At 39.4% G+C, this 21801-nt stretch overlaps 1 protein-coding gene across 1 annotated transcript in view; it reads left to right on the top strand.

The window, feature by feature from the left end:
* The window catches only part of LOC132371732 (maltase-glucoamylase-like), a 123181-nt gene that overhangs the window by 29811 nt on the left and 71569 nt on the right, over positions 1–21801 (top strand). The window contains exons 4-5 of the mRNA XM_059933195.1: positions 13357–13483; positions 15568–15686. Of these exons, the coding sequence (XP_059789178.1) occupies positions 13357–13483; positions 15568–15686 (246 nt within the window). The remainder of the gene's footprint in view (positions 1–13356; positions 13484–15567; positions 15687–21801) is intronic.

The following is a 21801-nucleotide window of genomic DNA, read 5'->3' as shown; positions in this document are numbered from 1 at the left end:
ATTTCTCTAATGATTAGTGATGTTGAGCATCCTTTCATGTGTTTGTTGGCAATCTGTATATCTTCTTTGGAGAAATGTCTGTTTAGGTCTTCTGCCCATTTCTGGATTGGGTTGTTTTTTTTTTTTTTTTTTTTTTAAATTTTAATTTTATTTATTTATTTATTTATGGCTGTGTTGGGTCTTCGTTTCTGCGCTAGGGCTTTCCCTAGTTGCGGCAAGCGGGGGCCACTCTTCATCGCGGTGCGCGGGCCTCTCACTATCACGGCCTCTCTTGTTGCGGAGCACAGGCTCCAGACGCGCAGGCTCAGTAGTTGTGGCTCACGGGCCTAGTTGCTCCGTGGCATGTGGGATCCCCCCAGACCAGGGCTCGAGCCCGTGTCCTCCGCACTGGCAGGCAGATTCTCAACCACTGCGCCACCAGGGAAGCCCCGGGTTGTTTGTTTTTTTGATACTGAGCTGCATGAGCTGCTTGTATATTTTGGAGATTAATCCTTTGTCAGTTGCTTCATTTGCAAATATTTTCTCCCATTCTGAGGGTTGTCTTTTCATCTTGTTTATGGTTTCCTTTGCTCTGCAAAAGCTTGTAAGTTTCTTTAGGTCCCATTTGTGTATTTTTGTTTTTATTTCCATTTCTCTAGGAGGTGGGTCAAAAATGATCTTGCTGTGATTTATGTCATAGAGTGTTCTGCCTATGTTTTCCTCTAAGAGTTGTATAGTGTCTGGCCTTACATTTAGGTCTTAAATCCATTTTGAGTTTATTTTTGTGTATGGTGTTAGGGAGTGTTCTAATTTCATTCTTTTACATGTACCTGTCCAGTTTTCCCAGCACCACTTATTGAAGAGGCTGTCTTTTCTCCATTGTATATTCTTGCCTCTTTTATCAAAAATAAGGTGACCATATGTGTGTGGGTTTATCTCTGGGTTTTCTATCCTGTTCCATTGATCTATATTTCTGTTTTTGTGCCAGTACCATACTGTCTTGATTACTGTAGCTTAGTATAGTCTGAAATCAGGGAGCCTGATTCCTCCAGCTCTGTTTTTCTTTCTCAAGATTGCTTTGGCTCTTCGGGGTCTTTTGTGTTTCCCTACAAATTGTGAAATTTTTTGTTCTAGTTCTGTGAAGAATGCCATTGGTAGTTTGATAGGGAGTGCATTGAATCTGTAGATTGCTTTGGGTAGTATAGTCATTTTCACAATGTTGATTTTTCCAATCCAAGAACATGGTATATCTCTCCATCTGTTTGTATCATCTTTAATTTCTTTCATCAGTGTCTTATAGTTTTCTGCATACAGGTCTTTTGTTTCCTTAGGTAGGTTTATTCCTAGGTATTTTATTCTTTTTGTTGCAATGGTAAATAAGAATGTTTCCTTAATTTCTCTTTCAGATTTTTTGTTGTTAGTGTAGAGGAATGCAAGAGATTTTTGCGCAGTAATTTTGTATCCTGCTACTTTACCAAATTCATTGATTAGTCCTAGTAGTTTTCTGGTAGCATCTTTAGGATTCTGTATGTATAGTATAATGTCATCTGCAAGCAGTGACAGTTTTACTTCTTCTTTTCCTATTTGAATTCCTTTTATTTCTTTTTCTTCTCTGGTTGCTGTGGCTAAAACTTCCAAAGCTATGTTAAATAATAGTGGTGAGAGTGGGAAACCTTGTCTTGTCCCTGATCTTAGTGGAAATGGTTTCAGTTTTTCACCATTGAGAATGATGTTGGCTGTGGGTTTGTCGTATATGGCCTTTATTATGTTAAGGTAAGTTTCCTCTATGCCTACTTTCTGGAGGGTTTTTATCATAAATGGGTGTCGAATTTTGTTGAAAGCTTTTTCTGCATCTATTGAGATGATTATATGGTCTTTTTGCATTCCTGGGATAAACCCCACTTGATCATAGTATATGATCCTTTTAATGTGCTGTTGGATTCTGTTTGCTAGTTGTTGAGGATTTTTGCATTTATGTTCATCAGTGATATTGGCCTGTAGTTTTCTTTTTTGTGACACCTTCGTCAGGTTTTGGTATCAGGGTGATGGTGGCCTTGTAGAATGAGTTTGGGAGTGTTCCTCCTTCTGCTATATTTTGGAAGAGTTTGAGAAGGATAAGCATTAGCTCTTTTCTAAATGTTTGATAGAATTTACCTGTGAAGCCATCTGGTCCTGGGCTTTTGTTTGTTGGAAGATTTTTAATCACAGTTTCAATTTCAGTGCATGTGATTGGTCTGTTCATATTTTCTATTTCTTCCTGGTTCAATCGCAGAAGGTTGTGCATTTCTAAGAATTTGTCCATTTCTTTCAGGTTGTCATTTTATTGGCATATAGTTGCTTGTAGTAATCTCTCATGATCCTTTGTATTTCTGCAGTGTCAGTTGTTACTTCTCCTTTTTCATTTCTAATTCTATTGATTTGAGTCTTCTCCCTTTTTTTCTTGATGAGTCTGACTAATGGTTTATCAGTTTTGTTTATCTTCTCAAAGAACCAGCTTTTAGTTTTATTGATCTTTGCTATCGTTTCCTTCCTTTCTTTTTCATTTACTTCTGATCTGGTCTTTATGATTTCTTTCCTTCTGCTAACTTTGGGGTTTTTTTGTTCTTCTTTCTCTAATTGCTTTCAGTGTAAGGTTTGGTTGTTTATTTGAGATATTTCTTGTTTCTTGAGGTAGGATTGTATGGCTATAAACTTCCCTCTTAGAACTACTTTTGCTGCCCATGGGTTTTGGGTTGTCGTGTTTTCATTGTCATTTGTTTCTAGGTGTTTTTTGATTTCCTCAATGATCTCTTGGTTATTTAGTAGTGTATTGTTTAGCCTCCATGTGTTTGTATTTTTTACGGATTTTTTCCTGTAATTGATATCTAGTCTTATAGTGTTGTGGTCGGAAAAGATACTTGACATGATTTCAGTTTTTCTAAATTTTCTAAGTCTTGATTTGTGACCCAAGATGTAATCTATCCTGGAGAATGTTCCATGAGCACTTGAGAAGAAAGTGTATTCTGTTGTTTTTGGATGGAATGTCCTATGAATATCAATTAAGTTCATCTTGTTTAATGTATCATTTAAAGCTTGTGTTTCCTTATTTATTCTCATTTTGGATGATCTGTCCATTGGTGAAAGTGGGGTGTTTAAGTCCCTTACTATTATTGTGTTACTGTCGATTTCCCCTTTTATGGCTGTTAACATTTAACTTATGTATTGAGGTGTTCCTCTGTTGGGTGCATAAATATTTACAATTGTTATATCTTCTTCTTGGATTGATCTCTTGATCATTATGTAGTGTCCTTGTCTCTTGTAATAGTCTTTATTTTAAAGTCTATTTTGTCTTATATGTGAATTGCTACTCCAGCTTTCTTTTGATTTCCATTTGCATGGAATATTTTTTCCCATCCCCTTACTTTCAGTCTGTATGTGTCCCTTGGTCTGAAGTGGGTCTCTTGTAGACAGCATATATATGGGTCTTGTTTTTGTATTCTTTCAGCCAGTCTGTGTCTTTTGGTTGGAGCATTTAATCCGTTTACATTTAAGGTAGTTATTGATACGTATGTTACTATTACCATTTTCTTAATTGCTTTGGGTTTGTTATTGTAGGTCTTTTCCTTCTCTTGTGTTTCCTGCCTAGAGAAGTTCCTTTAACGTTTGTTGTAAAGCTGGTTTGGTGGTGCTGAATTCTCTTAGCTTTTGCTTGTCTGTAAAGTTTTTAATTTCTCCATCAAATCTGAATGAGATCCTTGCTGGATAGAATAATCTTGGTTGCAGTTTTTTTCCTTTCAACACTTTAAATATGTCCTGCCCCACCCTTCTGGCTTGCAGAGTTTCTGCTGAAAGATCAGCTGTTAACCTTATGGGAATTCCCTTGTGTGTTATTTGTTGCTTTTTCCTTGCTGCTTTTAATATTTTTTCTTTGTATTAAATTTTGGTAGTTTGATTAATATGTGTCTTGGCGTGTTTCTTCTTGGATTTATCCTGTATGAGACTTTTTGCACTTCCTGGACTTAATTGACTATTTCCTTTCCCATATTAGGGAAGCTTTCAACTATAATCTCTTAAAATATTTTCTCAGTCCCTTTCTTTTTCTCTTCTTTTTCTGGGACCCCTGTAATTCAAATGTTAGTGCGTTTAATGTTGCCCTAGCGGTCTCTGAGACTGTCCTCAATTCTTTTCATTCTGTTTTCTTTATTCTGCTCTGTGGTAGTTATTTCCACTATTTTATCTTCTAGGTCATTTATCTGTTCTTCTGCCTCAGTTATTCTGTTATTGATTCCTTCTAGAGAATTTTAAATTTCATTTATTGTGTTGTTCGTCATTGTTTGCTTGCTCTTTAGTTCTTCTAGGACCTTGTTAAACGTTTCTTGTATTTTCTCCATTCTGTTTTCAAGATTTTGGATCATCTTTACTATCTTTACTGTGAATTCTTTTTCAGGTAGACTGCCTATTTCCTCTTCATTTGTTTGGTCTGATGGGTTTTTCCTTTGCTCCTTCATCTGCTGTGTATTTCTCTGTCTTCTCATTTTGCTTAACATACTGTGTTTGTGGTCTCCTTTTCACAGGCCGCAGGTTTGTAGTTCCCATTGTTTTTGGTGTCTGCCCCCAGTGGGTAAGGTTGGTTCTGTGGGTTGTGTAGGCTTCCTGGTGGAGGGGACTAGTGCCTGTGTTCTGGTGGATGAGGCTGCATCTTGTCTTTCTGGTGGGCAGAACCATGTCCAGTGGTGTGTTTTGGGGTGTTCGTGAACTTATTATGATTTTAGGCAGCCACTCTGCTAATGGGTGGTGTTGTGTTCCTGTGTTGCTAGTTTTTTGGCATGGGGTATCCAGCACTGGAGCTTGCTAGTTGTTGAGTGGATCTGGGTCTTAGTGTTGAGATGGAGATCTCTGGGAGAGCTCTCGCTGATTGATATTACATGGGTCTGTGAGGTCTGTGGTGGAATAATGTCTTGAACTTGGCTCTCCCACCTATGCGGCTCAGGCTTGACACCTGGCCGGAGCACGAAGACCTTGTCAGCCACATGGCTCAGAAGAAAAGGGAGGAAAAAAAAACAGAAAGAAAGAAAAATTAAATAAATAAAATGAAGTTATTAAAATAAAAAAAAATATTATTAAAATAAAAAAATTAAAAAGTAATTAAAAAAAAAAGAAAGAAGAGAGTAACCAAACCAATAAACAATTCCACCAATGATAACAAGTGCTAAAAAAAAAAGAGCAAACACGGACAAACAGAACGCTAGGACAAGCAGTAAAAACAAAGCTATTCAGACAAAATCACAGAAAGAAGCATACACATACACACTCACAAAAAGAGAAAAAGGAAAAAAATATATATATATTTAAAAAAAAAGGAAGAGAGCAGCCAAATTAATAAACAAATCTACCAATGATAATAAGCTCTAAATAGTAAACTAAGATAGACATAAAACCAGAAACAAATTACATGCAGAAAGCAAACCCCAAGTCTACAGTTGCTCCCAAAGTCCACCACCTCGATTTTGGGATGTTTCATTGTCTATTCAGGTATTCCACAGATGCAGGGTACATCAACTTGACTGTGGAGATTTAATCTGCTGCTCCTGAGACTGCTGGGAGAGATTTCCCTTTCTCTTCTGTTTTCGCACAGCTTCTGGGGTTCAGCTTTGGATTTGGCCCCGCCTCTGCATGTAGGTCACCTGGGGGCGTCTGTTCTTTGACCAGACAGGAGGGGGTTAAAGGAGCAGCTGATTAGGGGGCTCTGGCTCACTCAGGCTGGGGGGAGGGAGGGGTACGGAATGCAGAGCGAGCTTCCAGCGGCGGAGGCCGGTGTGACGTTGCACCAGCATGAGGCGCGCTGTGTGTTCTCCCGGGGACGTTGTCCCTGGTTCACGGGACCCTGGAAGTGGCGGGTTGCACAGGCTCCCGGGAGGGGCGGTGTGGAGAGTGACCTGTGCTCGCATACAGGCTTCTTGGTGGCTGCAGCAGCAGCCTTAGCATTTCATGCCCGTCTCTGGTGTCCGCGGTGATAGCCACGGCTTGGGCCTGTCTTTGGAGCTCGTTTAGGCGGTGCTCTGAATCCCGTCTCCTCGTGCACCGGAAAACAATGGTCTCTTGCCTCTTCGGCAGGTCCAGACTTTTTCCTGGACTCCCTCCTGGCTACCTGTGGTGCACTAGCCCCCTTCAGGCTGTGTTCACACAGCCAACCCCAGTCCTCTCCCTGGGATCTGACCTCCGAAGCCACAAGTATATTTATGGACTAAATTTCTATAAATGGACATCCAGATTACGGGTGTAAATAACTTGAGTAGCTTTTGCCAAGTCTTTATTGAGCATATAGTGTTTACAGTTTGACTAGTAAATGGTGGGTGACTTTTTCTTCATAGCATGTAACACAGTATGTTAACAGCCATTTGGGAAAAATTTTAAATTAGTATGAAGAACAGTCTCCTATTTCACAGCTGTCAGCAACCACCAAAGAGAAGGAGACATTGTCACTTCCATAGGCATTCTGATAACTCTGCTCCTTGCCAGTGAACATGAGATCGCTCTTGATCTCATTAGTTAATTTGATTATATCAGGCATGGAAGGCTATTAATATTTATGGAGTTTTACATGCAAGATTAGTATTATGGAATATCTTATAAAGCCTTTGGGAATGTGATGTATTGGGGAAGGACAGGTATGAAAGATTAGAGCTGGGTCATTTACTTTAGAAAAACCAAGGCAATCCTTGTTGTAGAGAAGGGTACAACCCCATTTCCTTTTGCATGTTAAGAGGGTATTATGGTGACAAATAGCGTTTTCTCATCAGTGTGTGAAAAAGCCTTCTTCTGCCTGAGGACCATCTGGAGGTTGTGTGAGGACACATCGATTGGGTGGATAGTGAGGCTGCAAGAAAATATCAAACAACTAAGTTGAGCTGAGGATTTAAGATTTGCGAGCTGGGGAGTTTTGAATGAAGACTTCAGGGAAGAAGAGAAGGAATGTGCTTTTTGAGTAAAAATAGTGTGATTTACAAGGCAGCCCGGGAGAGGAGCTGTGAGTGGGCTGGTGGAGAATCGGACTTTGAATGGGCAAGATTGCTGCTCATAGCTCCTCCTGCTTCCTCCTAGATTTCTGCACCTGTGTCTCAGGTACCACGTGAGTCACCTGACACATGGGGCCATAAAGCACTTAGCAGATAGGAGTTCATATCAGAACAAGTTCATAAGGACAGCTGCCAGGAACGTGCATCTTCCACTTTACAAAGCACTGAGTAAGGTGGGGTGCCACCCTCACGAGAGAGGGATTAACACATTTCTTAGGAATATGCTGTTTCGTACCCAAGAGTATTTTCTCTATGGTAAGTAATAAATAAGGATATGTAATGCTTTATTATTTAAGATGTTTTTATTTGATTCTCACAATAAGAAGATGATGATAGTTAGTAATAGATATTCTTAGTTCCATTTTTACACCTCAAAAAACTGAGATTCAAGAGTGTTAAATAAATTCTTTGGCGACCACAGCAAGAAATGGTAGGGCTAAAAGCAAGCTCAGATCTTCTCAAGCTGTACTTAGCATGCTCTCACACTGAGAAAGAGAACTTGGGCATATAATGAAGAAGGAAAATGCCAGTGATATGTTTAGCACAGGGATCTTCTATGGAAGAGAAGAGTAAAGAAGCAAGCAATTAGGGTGACTCATTCAAACATGACATATAAAAGCTGGTATGAATTTTGTAGATCTTCTCGTTCAACCTCTTTAATTGTAAGTGAGGAAACAGAGAACCAGAAAGCTTAAGTAAATTTCTCAAGGTCATCTGGCTAGTTATTTTCAGAATGAGGAATAAAATTAAGGTCTTCTGATTTTCAAGAAAGAGCACATCCCTTCTCTTCTTTCTACCGTACATTGCCTTTATTGGGTAGAAGGAAATAGTGGTATCGGAATTTAAGTCCACTTAAGGCAGGTACCATCATTGTATCCTCTAAAGTACCTTCACGGTGTACTATAATTAGGAAGTATTCAGGTTATTTTGTAAATATTCAGTCAAGGAATAAAATGTTATTGGTCAGTAAGTATTGATTATGTAGATTCTGCTTGTAGGTATTTAGGAAGGAAATAAAGAGGAAGAAGCAGGCGTAATTCTCACACCCTAAGAGCTTACAATTTGAGAAAGAAAAAGGGTGTTGTAAACCTAAGAAAGTAGGCATACCTTTGGGGGAAAAGCCTTAGGAAAACTTATCCTTGGTCACAAATGAGCTGAGGTTAGAGAGGGCACATTGATATACTGGAGATACTGGAAGAGTTGGGAGGGGTGCTTTGATGGGGTTGAAAACTTTCAAGGAGCCACCCATCCCCCACTACTCCCTCCAAATGTATTTCATTTTTCTTTATTACTGTCTCCTACTTCATTTTTGTCCCTTATTGCACTGTCCTTAATTTACACCTGCTGTTCCCCCTCCCCCTCATAGGATAATGTCATTCAATGTTATTAAATCCACTGAACTCAAGGTTTCCCAAGTGATTCTCAAACAGGAGTGGAGGGGAAGTGAAGATCAAAGTGATCTAGGGAACTTTTAAAACCTACATAGAAGGGTTCCAGATGGTAGACTGTGATCACAGGATTTTACCTTTTTTCCTTTCCAGACTTCCCTTGACATTCTAATAAAGATGTACGAAATGAAATGAGTCTGTAACAGTATGGACGAAGAAAAGCAGACAGAACCATTGTGCTGGGGATTCAGAGCAGAGAGCAGCTCAGCTGATAATCAGCCTGGGAAAGGGGGTCTGCAGTGGAGGTGGGGGCGGTTCTGAGCTGGGAGTAGGAGGGTACAGAGAGCAGGAGAGGGATGTGGGGCTGTGTTCAGCTGTGGTTGGGCTTAAGAAGGGGCTGTGAAGAGTGCTGTTTTCCAGAAAGTGCATTTACTAGGATATATTCTGGTAGAGAATGTAAACTATTCATTTATAAAGAGATGGTTTTCAGCTATTTCTTTGTATGTTACAACTCACATGAAGGCTATTACTGGTTATGAGCAATCGTTACAAAGGTCAAATGGAGAGGGAAGTAGCTGTGTATTCTTAAAAAAAATCTCCCTGGAGATATTGATGTACCACTCCTGCATACTTCAAAGATTGATTTAAAGAAAGCTTGACTTGGATCCTTTTGTAAAATAAATAACTGCCCTCTAACTTATATTATTTTTTAAATCCAAATTTTATTTTTTCTTTCCTTTTCCCTAGTGCCCCTGTGATTACTGGTGAGGTCCCTGGGATGAAGGCACACTGTTCCCCATTCCTTCCCCACCTTTCCTCTTGGGAAACGGGAGCGAGGACCCTGCAGTGCGTGCATGGCCAAAGGATCCTGTGGCGGTGTTTCCACTCAGCCTTGCTCCCCAGCCAGCAGACACTCACTTAGAGCACCTGCCACGCAGCGTGCACTGAGGCATGGTGGAGTTCTTGCCGGCGCTGTCCACATCAGAGAGCACAAGGAAAAGGAAAAAAAAAAACAGTTATTAAGAAAAAGATACAGTGATAACAGACTTAGAGAAGGAACTTATGGTTACTGGGGCGGGGGTGGGTGGGATAGATTGAGAGATTGGGATGGACATAAATACACTGCTATATTTAAAATAGATAAGCAATAAGGACCTACTCTATAGCACAGGTCTGTAGTAACCTAAATGGGAAAAGAACTTGAAAAAAGGAAAGATATATGTATATGTATAACTGAATCACTATGCTGTACACCTGAAGCTAACACAACATTGTCAATCAGCTATACTCCAATATAAAATAAAAATTTTAAAAATGATACAGTGATTAAAAAAAAAAGGAAGGTGGCATCACTAGGCTAATTGAAAGGGATCTGGATTTCCAGAGGCGGCAACTGCCGGCAGAAGAATGGCCCTGGACCCTCTGCCCTGGCTCCACTCAGCTGCCCCAGGGCCAAGGGAATCGGTATCTGAGGCTCTCAGGCTGAGAGGGACGACTTGGGGAGGGGTAAGAAACTCGTACTCACTTTCCTCTAGTAGCTTCAAAGTTAGTAGGGAAGACAGATTCTCCTCAGGGTTATAAATCTAGATAGAGTGCTTGGGAGCGAGAGAGGGAGGGTTATTAATTTGAAGTCCTGGGGGAGATATTGTTTGACCTGGTAAGTGGAGAAGGTGCTGTCGGGGAGTGTGTGTTCCGAGAAGCTGGGCCCTGGAGCGCAGACTGGTAGTGAATTTCAGCTCCACCATTTGTCTGTGGTTGCTGACGAGTTTTATACCGTTTTGACCTCTGTTTTCTCGTTTATAAAATGGAGATGAATATCTGCCTTTCAGGGTTATACATATATCTAATCAAGCTTGGAAAATACCTGGCACATAGAAGACCAGAAACTTAGTGATAATGATTATTAAGAGTCAGATGGTAATAGATGACACGCCATTTAGTCTCATAAGCAATGGAAACCATTTTAAACTTGTGAGGCCTCAAAACCAGTGGCCCATCAGTGTAGATAATTCTGCTCCTTCCACTCTTCTCTCCTCTTCTTTTTCCTTACACTTTTCAGTATGTCTGATTCTAGATACGCCTAATGTACAATTTTTCATAAGTTGAGGAAATACAAGAAGCTAGTCAGGTCAATGAAACTCATTTTAGGAATCATTCCAATCACACCACTCAACTTGACAATGGATTTGTTTACTTCTTCTTTCGACAAGATATTTCTCCCTCTCTCTGGTTTGTGTATTGACTGTGACTTAGCTGTAGGTTTCACTCCCTATTGAGCAGTGCATTTCTGCATTAAAGTATGGCTCTACATAGTTTCTCATGCTTTTGGAGAAGTGCTATATCTGTGTCCACATTCTTGTACAAAACGTAAAAGACAGTGTGCCCTCCCCTAAGAGACAGTGAGGTCCTTCTAAAGAAGGACAGTAGTGGGGTCAGAGGAAGGAGGTACATGTAGTGATATCTGGGCCGTCCAGGGGAAGGACGTGAAGGGAGTGATGGGGGTTTATTTACTTGCTGCCCATGGAGGGTAGAGCCACAACTCAGTCCAGAATCAGAATTGATCCAAACAAAGAACCAAGTCCAAGGATGGAAGCACTGAGGAAGATTTCTAGAAAGGACTGCACATGAGGCATAATCCCCATTTGAGTTTGTGCATGGTGGTCTGTGCCTTCCTGGTCAAAGACTAAGGGAGTCTGCACAGAGGCCCGGGTGACACTGATAATCCCAGTGGTCCCTGCTTTAATAGCTGTCAGGTTTTTCTCTCCTCAAGTCCTGTTTCTGTGTCGATCACAGTACTCACCCTTAGGAACGTGGTATTTTATTTCTTCGTTCAGACATGTGCTATGTTGCTGTGCTCTGTATCTGGACAAATGATGTCAGTATTCATCCCTCTGAGCAGTTGAGTTGACCTCTGGGCTCTCTGGGTTTCCCTGTAACCTCCCATAGCATGGAAAGAGTAAATGTGGATGACTTTGCCGAATCTTTCCTCACTAATAAGAAGATACTTCAAAGCCCAATTTATGGTGGATCTTTGAATATAAAGGATAATGTGTTTAGGTTTTGAACTTCATGAATCTTTACTTAAAAGCCAAATTTTGGCTTAAAATACTCTAAATTTAGCATCCCAACAAGATGAGCTTCATGTGTTCGATCTCAGTTTTCTGTATACTTGAAGAGCACACAGGATTCCTAGCGCATTGCAGAGATACTATAGTTTGTTCGGCAGGGAGCCAACAGCGAACCTATAATAGACGGGTTCACTGCTTTTGAAACATGATTGCATATCAGAATCATCTGTGGAGGTTTTTAAAAAAATCAGATATCCAGGCCTTAACCCCAGAGATTCTGATTCAGTAGGAGTTGGGCAGGGGCAAGTGCCGAGTGTCTGATTTAAACTTCTTGACAAAATATTCTTATCCCTAGCTAGGGTTCATAATGAGTCTAACATAGATAAATGTGTAATTTCTGTATTTTTTTTGAAATTAAAAATCCTCAAGGACCCCTTGGGGCTCCAAAGGCAGCACTGGTCAAGATGATCCATAAGGTCCCTTCAGTTCTGGAATTCTAGGTTAAATTTCACCGACTCTATCCAGATTATAATTTCTAAATACTATTGCCACTAAAAGGAGCCAGGACTCCGTAGAAATGTTTGATTTGAGACGAGGGGCAGGCAATGTGCAAAAGGAGCCTAGGTTATCATGTTAAACCAGCAAGCAGGGAAAGTACCAAAGAGTACCAAGAGCCAACTTGAAGAGACTGTCAATGGGTAGAGATGGGAAAATATGAGCGTTAATAATAATAATAATAATAATAATAATAATAATAACATCAATGGATTAATACAGATGAAGTGTGTTTAAACCTATGAGTTCATAAAGATATTGGACCAAAAAATCTCATTGATCCCCTTTGGAGGATGCTAGGGAAACTACTCCTTATTTTGAAAACCAGTAAATAAAGAGTCAAACGTTTATCCTGCCTTTCCTATACAAACTGTACCTTTATGAGACAAATGATAGATGAGGGGAAATTTCTTTCTATAGGAATATTTCATTTAATAAGTGAACAAAGAATGATAAAATTACAGTGTCACTGCATCACAACTCCTAATGAAATAATGGATCGAAGAAATGCTCGCCAATGGCTGTGAACATTTTTTTTGAAAAAAGGAGACTGCTAGATTTTATGTGTCTCTTGCTGGAAGATGTTGTACCATCTATGCAGCATTCATGCCAAAAAGAAACCAACCTGTATCTGTCAAAACTCTAGATCTAATAATTTATAGGAAATACAAGGATAGAGAAACATGTTGGCATGCATGGAGATGCAATCAACAAAATCCAGATTGTGGGCAGATCTACAGAACAAACCTTACTGGTTAAAAAAGACTTAACAGACATAAATCAGTCATATATAAATCTTACTTGTATCCTTATGAGAGTAGAACAAACAAGCTATAAAATACTTATCAGACAATGAGGGAAATTATTTTAAAATACTTTAATTTGATGATTAAAGAATTATTTAAAAAATATTTTAAGTGTGATAACAGTATTTTGCTTGGCTTTTGTGAAATTTCTTATTTTTAAAAAAATATGCTTAAATATTTTCAGATTAAAAGATATGAAATCTGAGATTTGCTTCAAAATAACCCAAGGTTAAGGAGAGACATGAATAAGAATAGACATAAGAAAAATAAAAGTTTTTATATTACCTTTAAAAAAGAAAAGAATAGACAGAATGAGATTGGCCACTTGATAATTTTTTTTTTTTTTTTTTTTTTGATAATTTTTTAATCTAGTTGATGGGTACCTGGGCATTTATTATGTTATTCATTCCTCTTATGTATACATTTGAGCTTTTCTGTTAAAAAAGTTTGCTAACCACATGTTAAATAAAACTCAAATCTAAAATTGTTTTGTCTTTCTTTGTAGATGGCAAGAAAGAAGTTGAAAAAGTTCACTACTTTGGAGCTTATGCTCAGTGTTCTTCTGCTTGGGGTGTTTATCATCACTATTCCTCTCTTTGTGCTTTCGGCCAGAGATTCTTTGGAATCAGAAGGTAACAAGGAACTCTGGTGTTCCCCCCTCCATATATTGCTCTTATCAGAGCAAACACCTCAGAAGTGGCAGGGAAGTGATGCTTTCATATTCACTGGTGTGAATGTGTGTGTGTGTGTGTGTGTGTGTGTGTGTGTGTACTATATGTGTGTGTTGGGGACCACCTGACTCAAAACTGTGACAGCACAATAGGTATTCATTGTAGGCCTAACTCTGACACTTTCATTTTCCAATTTAGCGCAGCGCAGGATTCCGCAACTGGCACTTGAAATATATTTGCTGAATTTCATTGAATAATTGTAATTTTGTTAACAATAGTAATCAACAATACCCTTATATGAAATGTAGTCAAATAAGTATATAATCAATTAAAGTACCTTAGGCCCAAGTTTGGTTATTTAAAAAAATAACAGCTACCAGAGTTTTTTTATTAAAAGTTTATTGAACTGTTTTATTTTAACAGAAGGGCTGGATTGTGCTGAGTTATCCATGATTTCTTATCTGGGCTTCAGCTAGGAGCAGCTTCCTAGGTGGGGCAGGTGAAGAGGGGCCAGTATGTTGCCAGAGGAAAACCTTTGCCCCCTCCCCCTACCTCATTCTCGGTCACGCCATTTCTACTTTTGTGGGAAGTTAGATTAAATAATCTCAAAGGTTGTTCAGTTCTTAAAATTCTATGATCCTGAAGATGAAACTAAAACCCTTATGCGGAAACTGGCACAAATATAAAGTTCTATTACTCCACCACTTTTGAATTGGAAACCTTAGTGAAAAGAAAACTTATTAGAAGGCTCATTGTTTTGTCTTAATATTATTAGCTTATTGTAGAGTGCCCTAAAGAAATCTAACTTCCTTATGTTAGAATGCAATAAATGTGCCTTCTTTATTTTACTGATTTTTTAAAAAATTAATTAATTTATGTATTATTTTTGGCTGTATTGGGTCTTCGTTGCTGTGCGCGGGCTTTCTCTAGTTGTGGTGAGCGGGGGCTACTCTTCGCTGCGGTGCGTGGGCTTCTCATTGCGGTGGCTTCTCTTGTTGTGGAGCATGGGCTCTAGGTGTGCGAGCTTCAGTAGTTGTGGCACACGAGCTCAGTAGTTGTGGCTTGTGGGCTCTAGAGCACAGGCTCAGTAGTTGTGGTGCACGGGCTTAGTTGCTCCGCCGCATGTGGGATCTTCCCAGACCAGGGCTCGAACCCGTGTCCCCTGCATCGGCAGGTGGATTCTTAATCACTGTGCCACCAGGGAAGTCCTATTTAACTGATTTTTAAGTCTGAATCCATCAATCAACTGGCATAGATTCTAGCTGCCGGTTTCTAGTTTGGTGGCCTCCCTTTACATTTTTTGTCCTATGAGATTTTACATTTGTATAAGAATGCCATCACTCAGAAGTGTTCCTTGTCAAGGGATTGCCTGTTGACTGAGCAAGGAGAATTGAGGTTACTATGATTAGGGTAACATTCAAGAGAACAACATATACTGCACGTGATCTGTGTGCAAACATTTCGTGAACCAGCTGCCTGGGTGGAAGTACAGGACCAAAGCAGAGTGTACAGACTTCTCTGTAAAGGGCCATATACTTAATACTTCAGATTTTGTGGGCCATACGGTCTCTGTCCTAACTACCTAATTCTGCCTATAATAACAAAAGCAGCTATAGACAATACATAAAAAATCTGGGTGTGGCTGTGTGACAGCAATATTTTATTTACAAATCAGGCTGTGACCTGGTTTGGTCCACAGGACATAGTTTACCAACCCCTGGAGTAGAGAAGGTAGATTTGGAGCTCACTTTGGAAGGTGAGCTTCCAATCTAATGTTGGAGTCCAACTCCTTGCTCTTGTATGCACTGTCTCATAGGGGAGGGCCTTGCTGGTGGAAGGAGATGGTGCAGGTGTATGTAGAGTTAAATACAGTCAGCAAGAACAAAATGAGGCTTTATAAAGTGAATGTGTACATTTCAAGGTCATAGAGTGAAGCCCGGTCAGTAGTGGAGTCCATATAATTGGAGGTGTTGAGAACTATGGGGGTATCGAATGCCTGTGATATTAATTCTGTCATCTTATGTTTGCTTTTGGGATTATCCCAGGTCCTGGGATGACAGTTACTCCAGATCCTGGGAAAAGTACCACTCCTGGTCCTGCCAAGTGCCCAGTGGTAAATGAATTGGAGCGGATAAACTGCATCCCTGACCAGTCACCAACAAAGGTTTGAGTTACAGATCTTGTTTTCATTTAAGAGTTTATGCCATTGGATAAGGGTTTGTGTTCTTTTTTTTTTTTTTTTTCTGTTTGTAGCCCCCAGAGTTGTTTATTGTTTGCATTGCAATTATTGGTGGCTCAGGAAAAGAAATCCTGTATTCATGCTTATATGACAGCTCAGCCTTGGGAGAGGAAGAACTAGAAAATTTCCTTGTGTTGACAGATTCAGCAAATAAAAGTACATGCTGTCCATTTAGGTTTGAATTTCAGATAAACAATGAATAAATTTTTAGTATAATTATGTCCCGTGTAAGACTTGGGACTTACTTATACTAAAAGTATATTTGTCTTTTATCTGGCAACACTACTTGGTTACTAGTTCTCTCTGACTCTGTTTCTGACTCTGTTTCTTGCCCTCTCTCTGTCTCTCTTTTTTCCTTACACAATTCTAAAAGGTTATCTAGGATCTACAATAAAAAGTCATCCATAGGCATAAAACAGTATTTCAAATAAGGATAAAGTTTCAAGAGCCAAGTTTTGAAGGAAGAGGTAATAAATACCAGATTAAAGATAGTGCAGGCATCTGGGCATTTACTTTTGGGCAGTGTTTCCTGATCATCACCTGAAGTCCAGCTGAACATATGATTTAAAATGCATTGCACACACCATATCAGTCATGTTTCACGTTGAGAGTGAATAAAAACGAAATGCAGCCTTCTGAGTGAAGTGCACTGACCTGAAATGGCAGATTTGTATCAGACACAGAAAGGATGCTTGCTGCATGCAATTCTTGGGCATGTGGCACTCTCACATTTATCTCTGTAGCCATCCTATTGTTCATGGGCTGGAATAATCTGTGATGTTCTTGAGAGTTACTATTTTGGTTTGTCTAAAGGTCCTAATACCAAAAGACATTTTATTTCTGCATTTTTTTTCTTTCATACTTCTGGAGGCTAGAAGTCCAAAATCAAGGTGTCATTAGGGTTGGTTCCTTTTGAGGGCTCTGAGGAAGAATCTGTTCCATGCCTTTGTCCTAGCTTCTGGTGACGGCCACAATCCTTGGCATTTCTTGGCTTGTAGCTACATTACTCCATTCTCTGCTTCCATCTTCACAAAGCATTCTCTGTGTGTGTCTGTGTTCAAATTTCCCATTTTTATAAGGACACAGGTCACGTTGGATTAAGGGCCCACCCAACTCCAGTATGATCACACCTTAACTAATCACATCTGCAACAATCCGATTTCCAAATAAGATCAAGTTCTGAGGTACTGAGGATTAGGGCTTCAACATATCTTTTCTGGGGACACAGTTCAGCCCATAACTTGGACAGAGTCACAGAATGTGAACTGTGGAAAGTGAGAATGGTTACACAATTTGAGCCACAAATTGGCACAATTGTGCCAATACTCACAATTTGAGTATTGACTGAAATAGCATAGATGCTGAGTCAGAGAGAACCAAGACGGCAAAGAAATAACAGATGAGAAATCAACCGTAGTGATAGACTGGGGTTTTGGGGAAGCTGGAAGTTAAGGCAGAAAGAAAGAACCAGAGCCAGATAAATAGCTTGGAGTAGAGAAAATGCCTGGGAACTGTAGTTAGGAGCAGAGTGATTGGACAAAACTAGTCAGGAAGCTCAGAGGCTGTGTTGAAGGCAAGAGAGAGCACCAATATGGTAAATAGTCAAGGATCAGGAAATCCCCAGGACAGGACAACGCAATGAGAGCACAGAAGGGCGGCAGCCTGGGCAGCAAGCCTGCCAGCGCTGGGAGGAACCCCAGTGAGAGCCGTTCATCTTACCAAGACTGTTGCAGTATTCAGTCCCCTTCATCTGGCGTCTTACCCTGACGGAATGAATGTGACTTTCTCTTGGATTAATGAAGAGACATGCCTGCTTGGAGTAGGAAGAAATGTGTCTGAACAGAAAAGGTGGATTCAGATTTTGGAAGACCTTGGATTTCGGGTAGAGGAGGTTGGCTTTTTATGTGATACATAGCAGCTAGGAGCAGCCACTTAGGGCTGAACGAAATCACGAAATGGGAAACCAAGAAGAGAGAGAATAAAAGACAGAAATAAAGGAAAAAAGAAGATAGAAGAGAAAAAGAAAAAAAAGCACTTCAGTATGGGGCCAAATGTCATAAAGTTTGGTATTTTAGAGATAGGTTCAATAGGTAGAGGAGATAAGCTAAGTAAATAAATAACTAGAATATAAAACAAAAATTTATAAGATATAAACAAAATACTGTGTGGATCACAAAGCAGAAGAGATTATTATCAAGGAGAAGGTGACAGTCTGGAATTAATGATAAGCAGGATTTTGACAGAGATGAGACGAATGGAAAGTGAATTCAGGATAGAGGAGACAATGCACACAAAGTGACAGAAGAGGAAATTGTGGGGCACATACATGACATATTGAATGGTCCCATATGGCCAAGATACAGGATCGGTGCCAGAGAGCATATAATGTTTAAGACTATAAGGTAGTTTGGAGCTTGATGATAGAGGACCATTAATTAATGTGCTGCTTTGCCAATAGGAATGGGAAGTCGTGGTCTAGATATGCTGTACCTAAACAGGATGTTTCCAGAAAGTTGATCCACACCCATTTACTTGCCCCTGTCATAGTGTGCTAGGAAACTACTTGCTCAGAAGCCCACCTGGAAGAATAATGCATCCTCAGTCTGTCCACTTTCCTGCAACAGCCCATCTTGTTATTGGCTACGTGAACTTCAAACGTCATTATTGCCTCAGTAATGCTTCTTTGGTTTTATAATAAGACCGTTTAATACTGTGGTATCAAGATTGTAGTTCAATAAACAACCTTTGCCTTTTTTCTAAATGTTATACCCAAGTGAATTAATCTATGACCTTTGCATTCATTCACTGGCCTGCTCCTCTTTAGCTCAGCCAGAAAGAAATACTCTGGGAGCACTTTCAGTGATCTGGTTTTTCATAGAAGGTATTTCTTAGGTATTTTGCTGTGTGTTTTAAGTATCCCGGGTGCCATATGCTGATCTAAAGTGTGGTTGAGAGGCTGATTCAATGGATAATGTTGTGTGTGTATATATATATATATATATATAATGTGTTTGTTGAAGGAAAGTATATGGCTATGTGGAGGAGGGGAGTGGGAAGAAATTATGAATATGACAGCAGGCTAGGCAGAATGTTTTACTGCTGAGGTCATTGCTATATCATTTTATCATTCCTCTCTAGTTCTCTCCTCTGGGATTAAAGAACTAAGAGTATAAATTTCCCTTCAGATGATTCTTTGTTGTAAATTCCATTGTTTCTTATCCCAGTGAAGGGAGGGAATCCTGTGTCTAAGACAGGACACGTAAAGGCTGTGGAGAGACACTGGACAGTACAGAAAGAACAGGATGGAGGGATACAGGGTTAGAGGAGCCAGCACCCAGACAGGATGGTTGGCAGGGCTGAATGAGCAAGGTCGACTGTGGTCTCATTCCCTCCAGTGGCAGGAGCTGGCTAATTCTGATTCACTCAGGCTGACTCTCACTGCACCTGGGACACTTCCTTTTCACCTGTTTGCATTTGTCCTTGCAACTTTGCTTTCTGTCTTTTATAAATGCTGCAGTTGCTGAGGTCCTGAATTTTTTTTTAATCTTAGTTATGCTGCTTCCTAATGACCTAATGGTGCACATATTCTAAGGCATATGTAGTCTTATCAGTAAATTATTTTCAACTCACTCTGATTTGTACACATTTCTTGTTTGTGTTATTCTAGATTCTACTTCTTATTTTTATTATACATGCTGCAAGTATCTTCTGCTGTTATGAGGCTGTGTTCACCTATTTTATGCTGTCTTGATGAACAGATATTTTATATTTTAATGGAGTCAAGCTTATATATTCCTATATTACATCATATCTCAAGGAACAATGCCAGGAAGATTAAAAGCCTAAAGGCAAAAAAGAAAAAGTTTGACTTTAAGAAGAAAATAGAAGATCTAATATCATAATAATTAACTTATTTAGTTTAAATTTATTTCTGTAATTTTCTTGGATTTCTACTTACACAACATTATGTCAGAAAATAATGATAACTTGGCTTCATCCTTTTTAGTTTTACAAATTTTCTTTATTTTCTTGTCTTATTAGTCTTATAGTGTCAGGACCTCCAATATATATTTAATTATAAAACGTCATAGACATGGTCACCTACTCTTTTTTCTGATTTTAAAAGGAATGTTTCTAACATTTCACAGTTAGTGAGATGCATATTATAGGCTTTAGGTATCTACCCATTATCCAACTAAGGAACTTACTTTTTTTTTTTTTTTTTTTTTTTTTTTTTTTTTTTTAAAGGAATTCCTTTATTTTTATTATTTATTTATTTATTTTTGGCTGAGTTGGGTCTTCGTTTCTGTGCAAGGGCTTTCTCTAGCTGCGGCAAGCGGGGGCCACTCTTCATCGCAGTGCGCGGGCCTCTCACTATCGCGGCCTCTCTTGTTGCGGAGCACAGGCTCCAGACGCGCAGGCTCAGTAGTTGTGGCTCACGGGCCTAGTTGCTCCGCGGCATGTGGGATCCTCCCAGCCCAGGGCTCGAACCCGTGTCCCCTGCATTGGCAGGCAGATTCTCAACCACTGCGCCACCAGGGAAACCCAGGAACTTACTTTTTATTCCCAGTTTGCTAAGAATTTTATCATGAATAGGTGATTAATTTAAATGATTGTATTGTGTACTTCCTTTAATAAGTTATGAAAAATTATACAGTGGATTTTCTAATAGTAAAGAATCCCTGTGTTTCTGGAAGAAACACTACTCGCTTATTATTTATTTAATATGTTGCTGATTTCCATTGTTAAAATTGCGTGCTCTTTTCTTTTAGGTTTTTGCATTTGTATTCATGGATAAAACTGGATTCTAGTTTTCCTTTTTCTCTCATGTCTGATTTTGATATAAAATACTTCCTTTTTTGTTTCTTCTCCTCTCTCTCTAAATGTTAAGAAGCATTGGGGGTTGGAGGAGAAAAGGACTCCAGTGGAGCAGAGCTTGACTAGGTCATAAGCAGTGTCTTCAGCATCTGATTTCTCACTATCTCTGAGTTCAATCCAGTCCTTCTCTTTGTGTTGGTGCAGGAGCCTGTATGTATCTATTATGTAAAAAGCAAAACATCTTTACTTTTTTGTCTACTTTATCTATCAATTACTGAGGGAGTTCTTTAAAAATATTGCATTATGTACTTACTATCTTTTTCAATTTTACCTTGTGATTCTTTAAGGTTTTTCTGTAAATATTTTGAGTCTTTATTATCAGGTGTGTATCAGGTTTGAGATGTCATATCTTCCTGGTGAACTGAAGCTTTTGTCATCATGTAGTGACTCTATGTCTCTCTAATAATTAATATTTACTTAAAGTCTATTTGTCAGCTATCACTATAGCTGTACTAACCTTTGGTAAGAATTCTTCTCACATAGCTGTTTTCCCCTGTTTTAGTGCTTTTGTGAGCTTAAATTTTGGGTGTGCTGCCTGTAAACAGCTTCAGTTGAATTTATTTCTGTAAATGTAATCTGATTATCCTTGTTTTTTAAATTAAGTATTTAAGCCATATGATAATTGACATGAAAAACTTTTTTCTATGGTCTCATTTTGTGTTTTCCATTTGGTCTGTTTTTTATGTACTGCTCCCCACTCACGCCTACCCCCATATACATGTTTTCTTTCCTTATTTTTTGCATTGAGAATTTTTCCCCTTAGTTTTCCCCTCAATACTGTATTGGAAGTTATACACTCTACATTATTTTGGCAGTTTCTCTTAAATTTTAATTCTCATGTTCAACTTCAAAGGCCATTTTGTTGTGTCTCAGGTTTGGGTTTAATTCTTTTTGGTTGCCTTCAGTCCTATTCATGTTGTCATTTTTTTATAGCTTCTCTCTACAACTCTTTTCTGAGGTTTCACCTACTCTTTACTCTCTTGTCTATTTGCCCCGCTCTCTGCTTCTCCCCACATTGCTCCTCATCACTGCTTGGCTCCGCTGCTGGGCCTGGGATTTCCAGGTGGCCAAGAGGCTGTTCACTTTTCATGCTGCTTTGGCCACTCTTTGATCTTTGCCCTTTCCAGTCCGGTGAAGAAGTTACTGAGCTCTGAGGAGCACG

The sequence above is a fragment of the Balaenoptera ricei genome, chromosome 9 (assembly GCF_028023285.1).
Source record: "Balaenoptera ricei isolate mBalRic1 chromosome 9, mBalRic1.hap2, whole genome shotgun sequence".
In the NCBI taxonomy this organism is placed as follows: domain Eukaryota; kingdom Metazoa; phylum Chordata; class Mammalia; order Artiodactyla; family Balaenopteridae; genus Balaenoptera; species Balaenoptera ricei.
The sequence above is the reverse complement of the archived record's forward strand: the minus strand, read 5'-3'. Positions and strand labels throughout refer to the sequence as shown.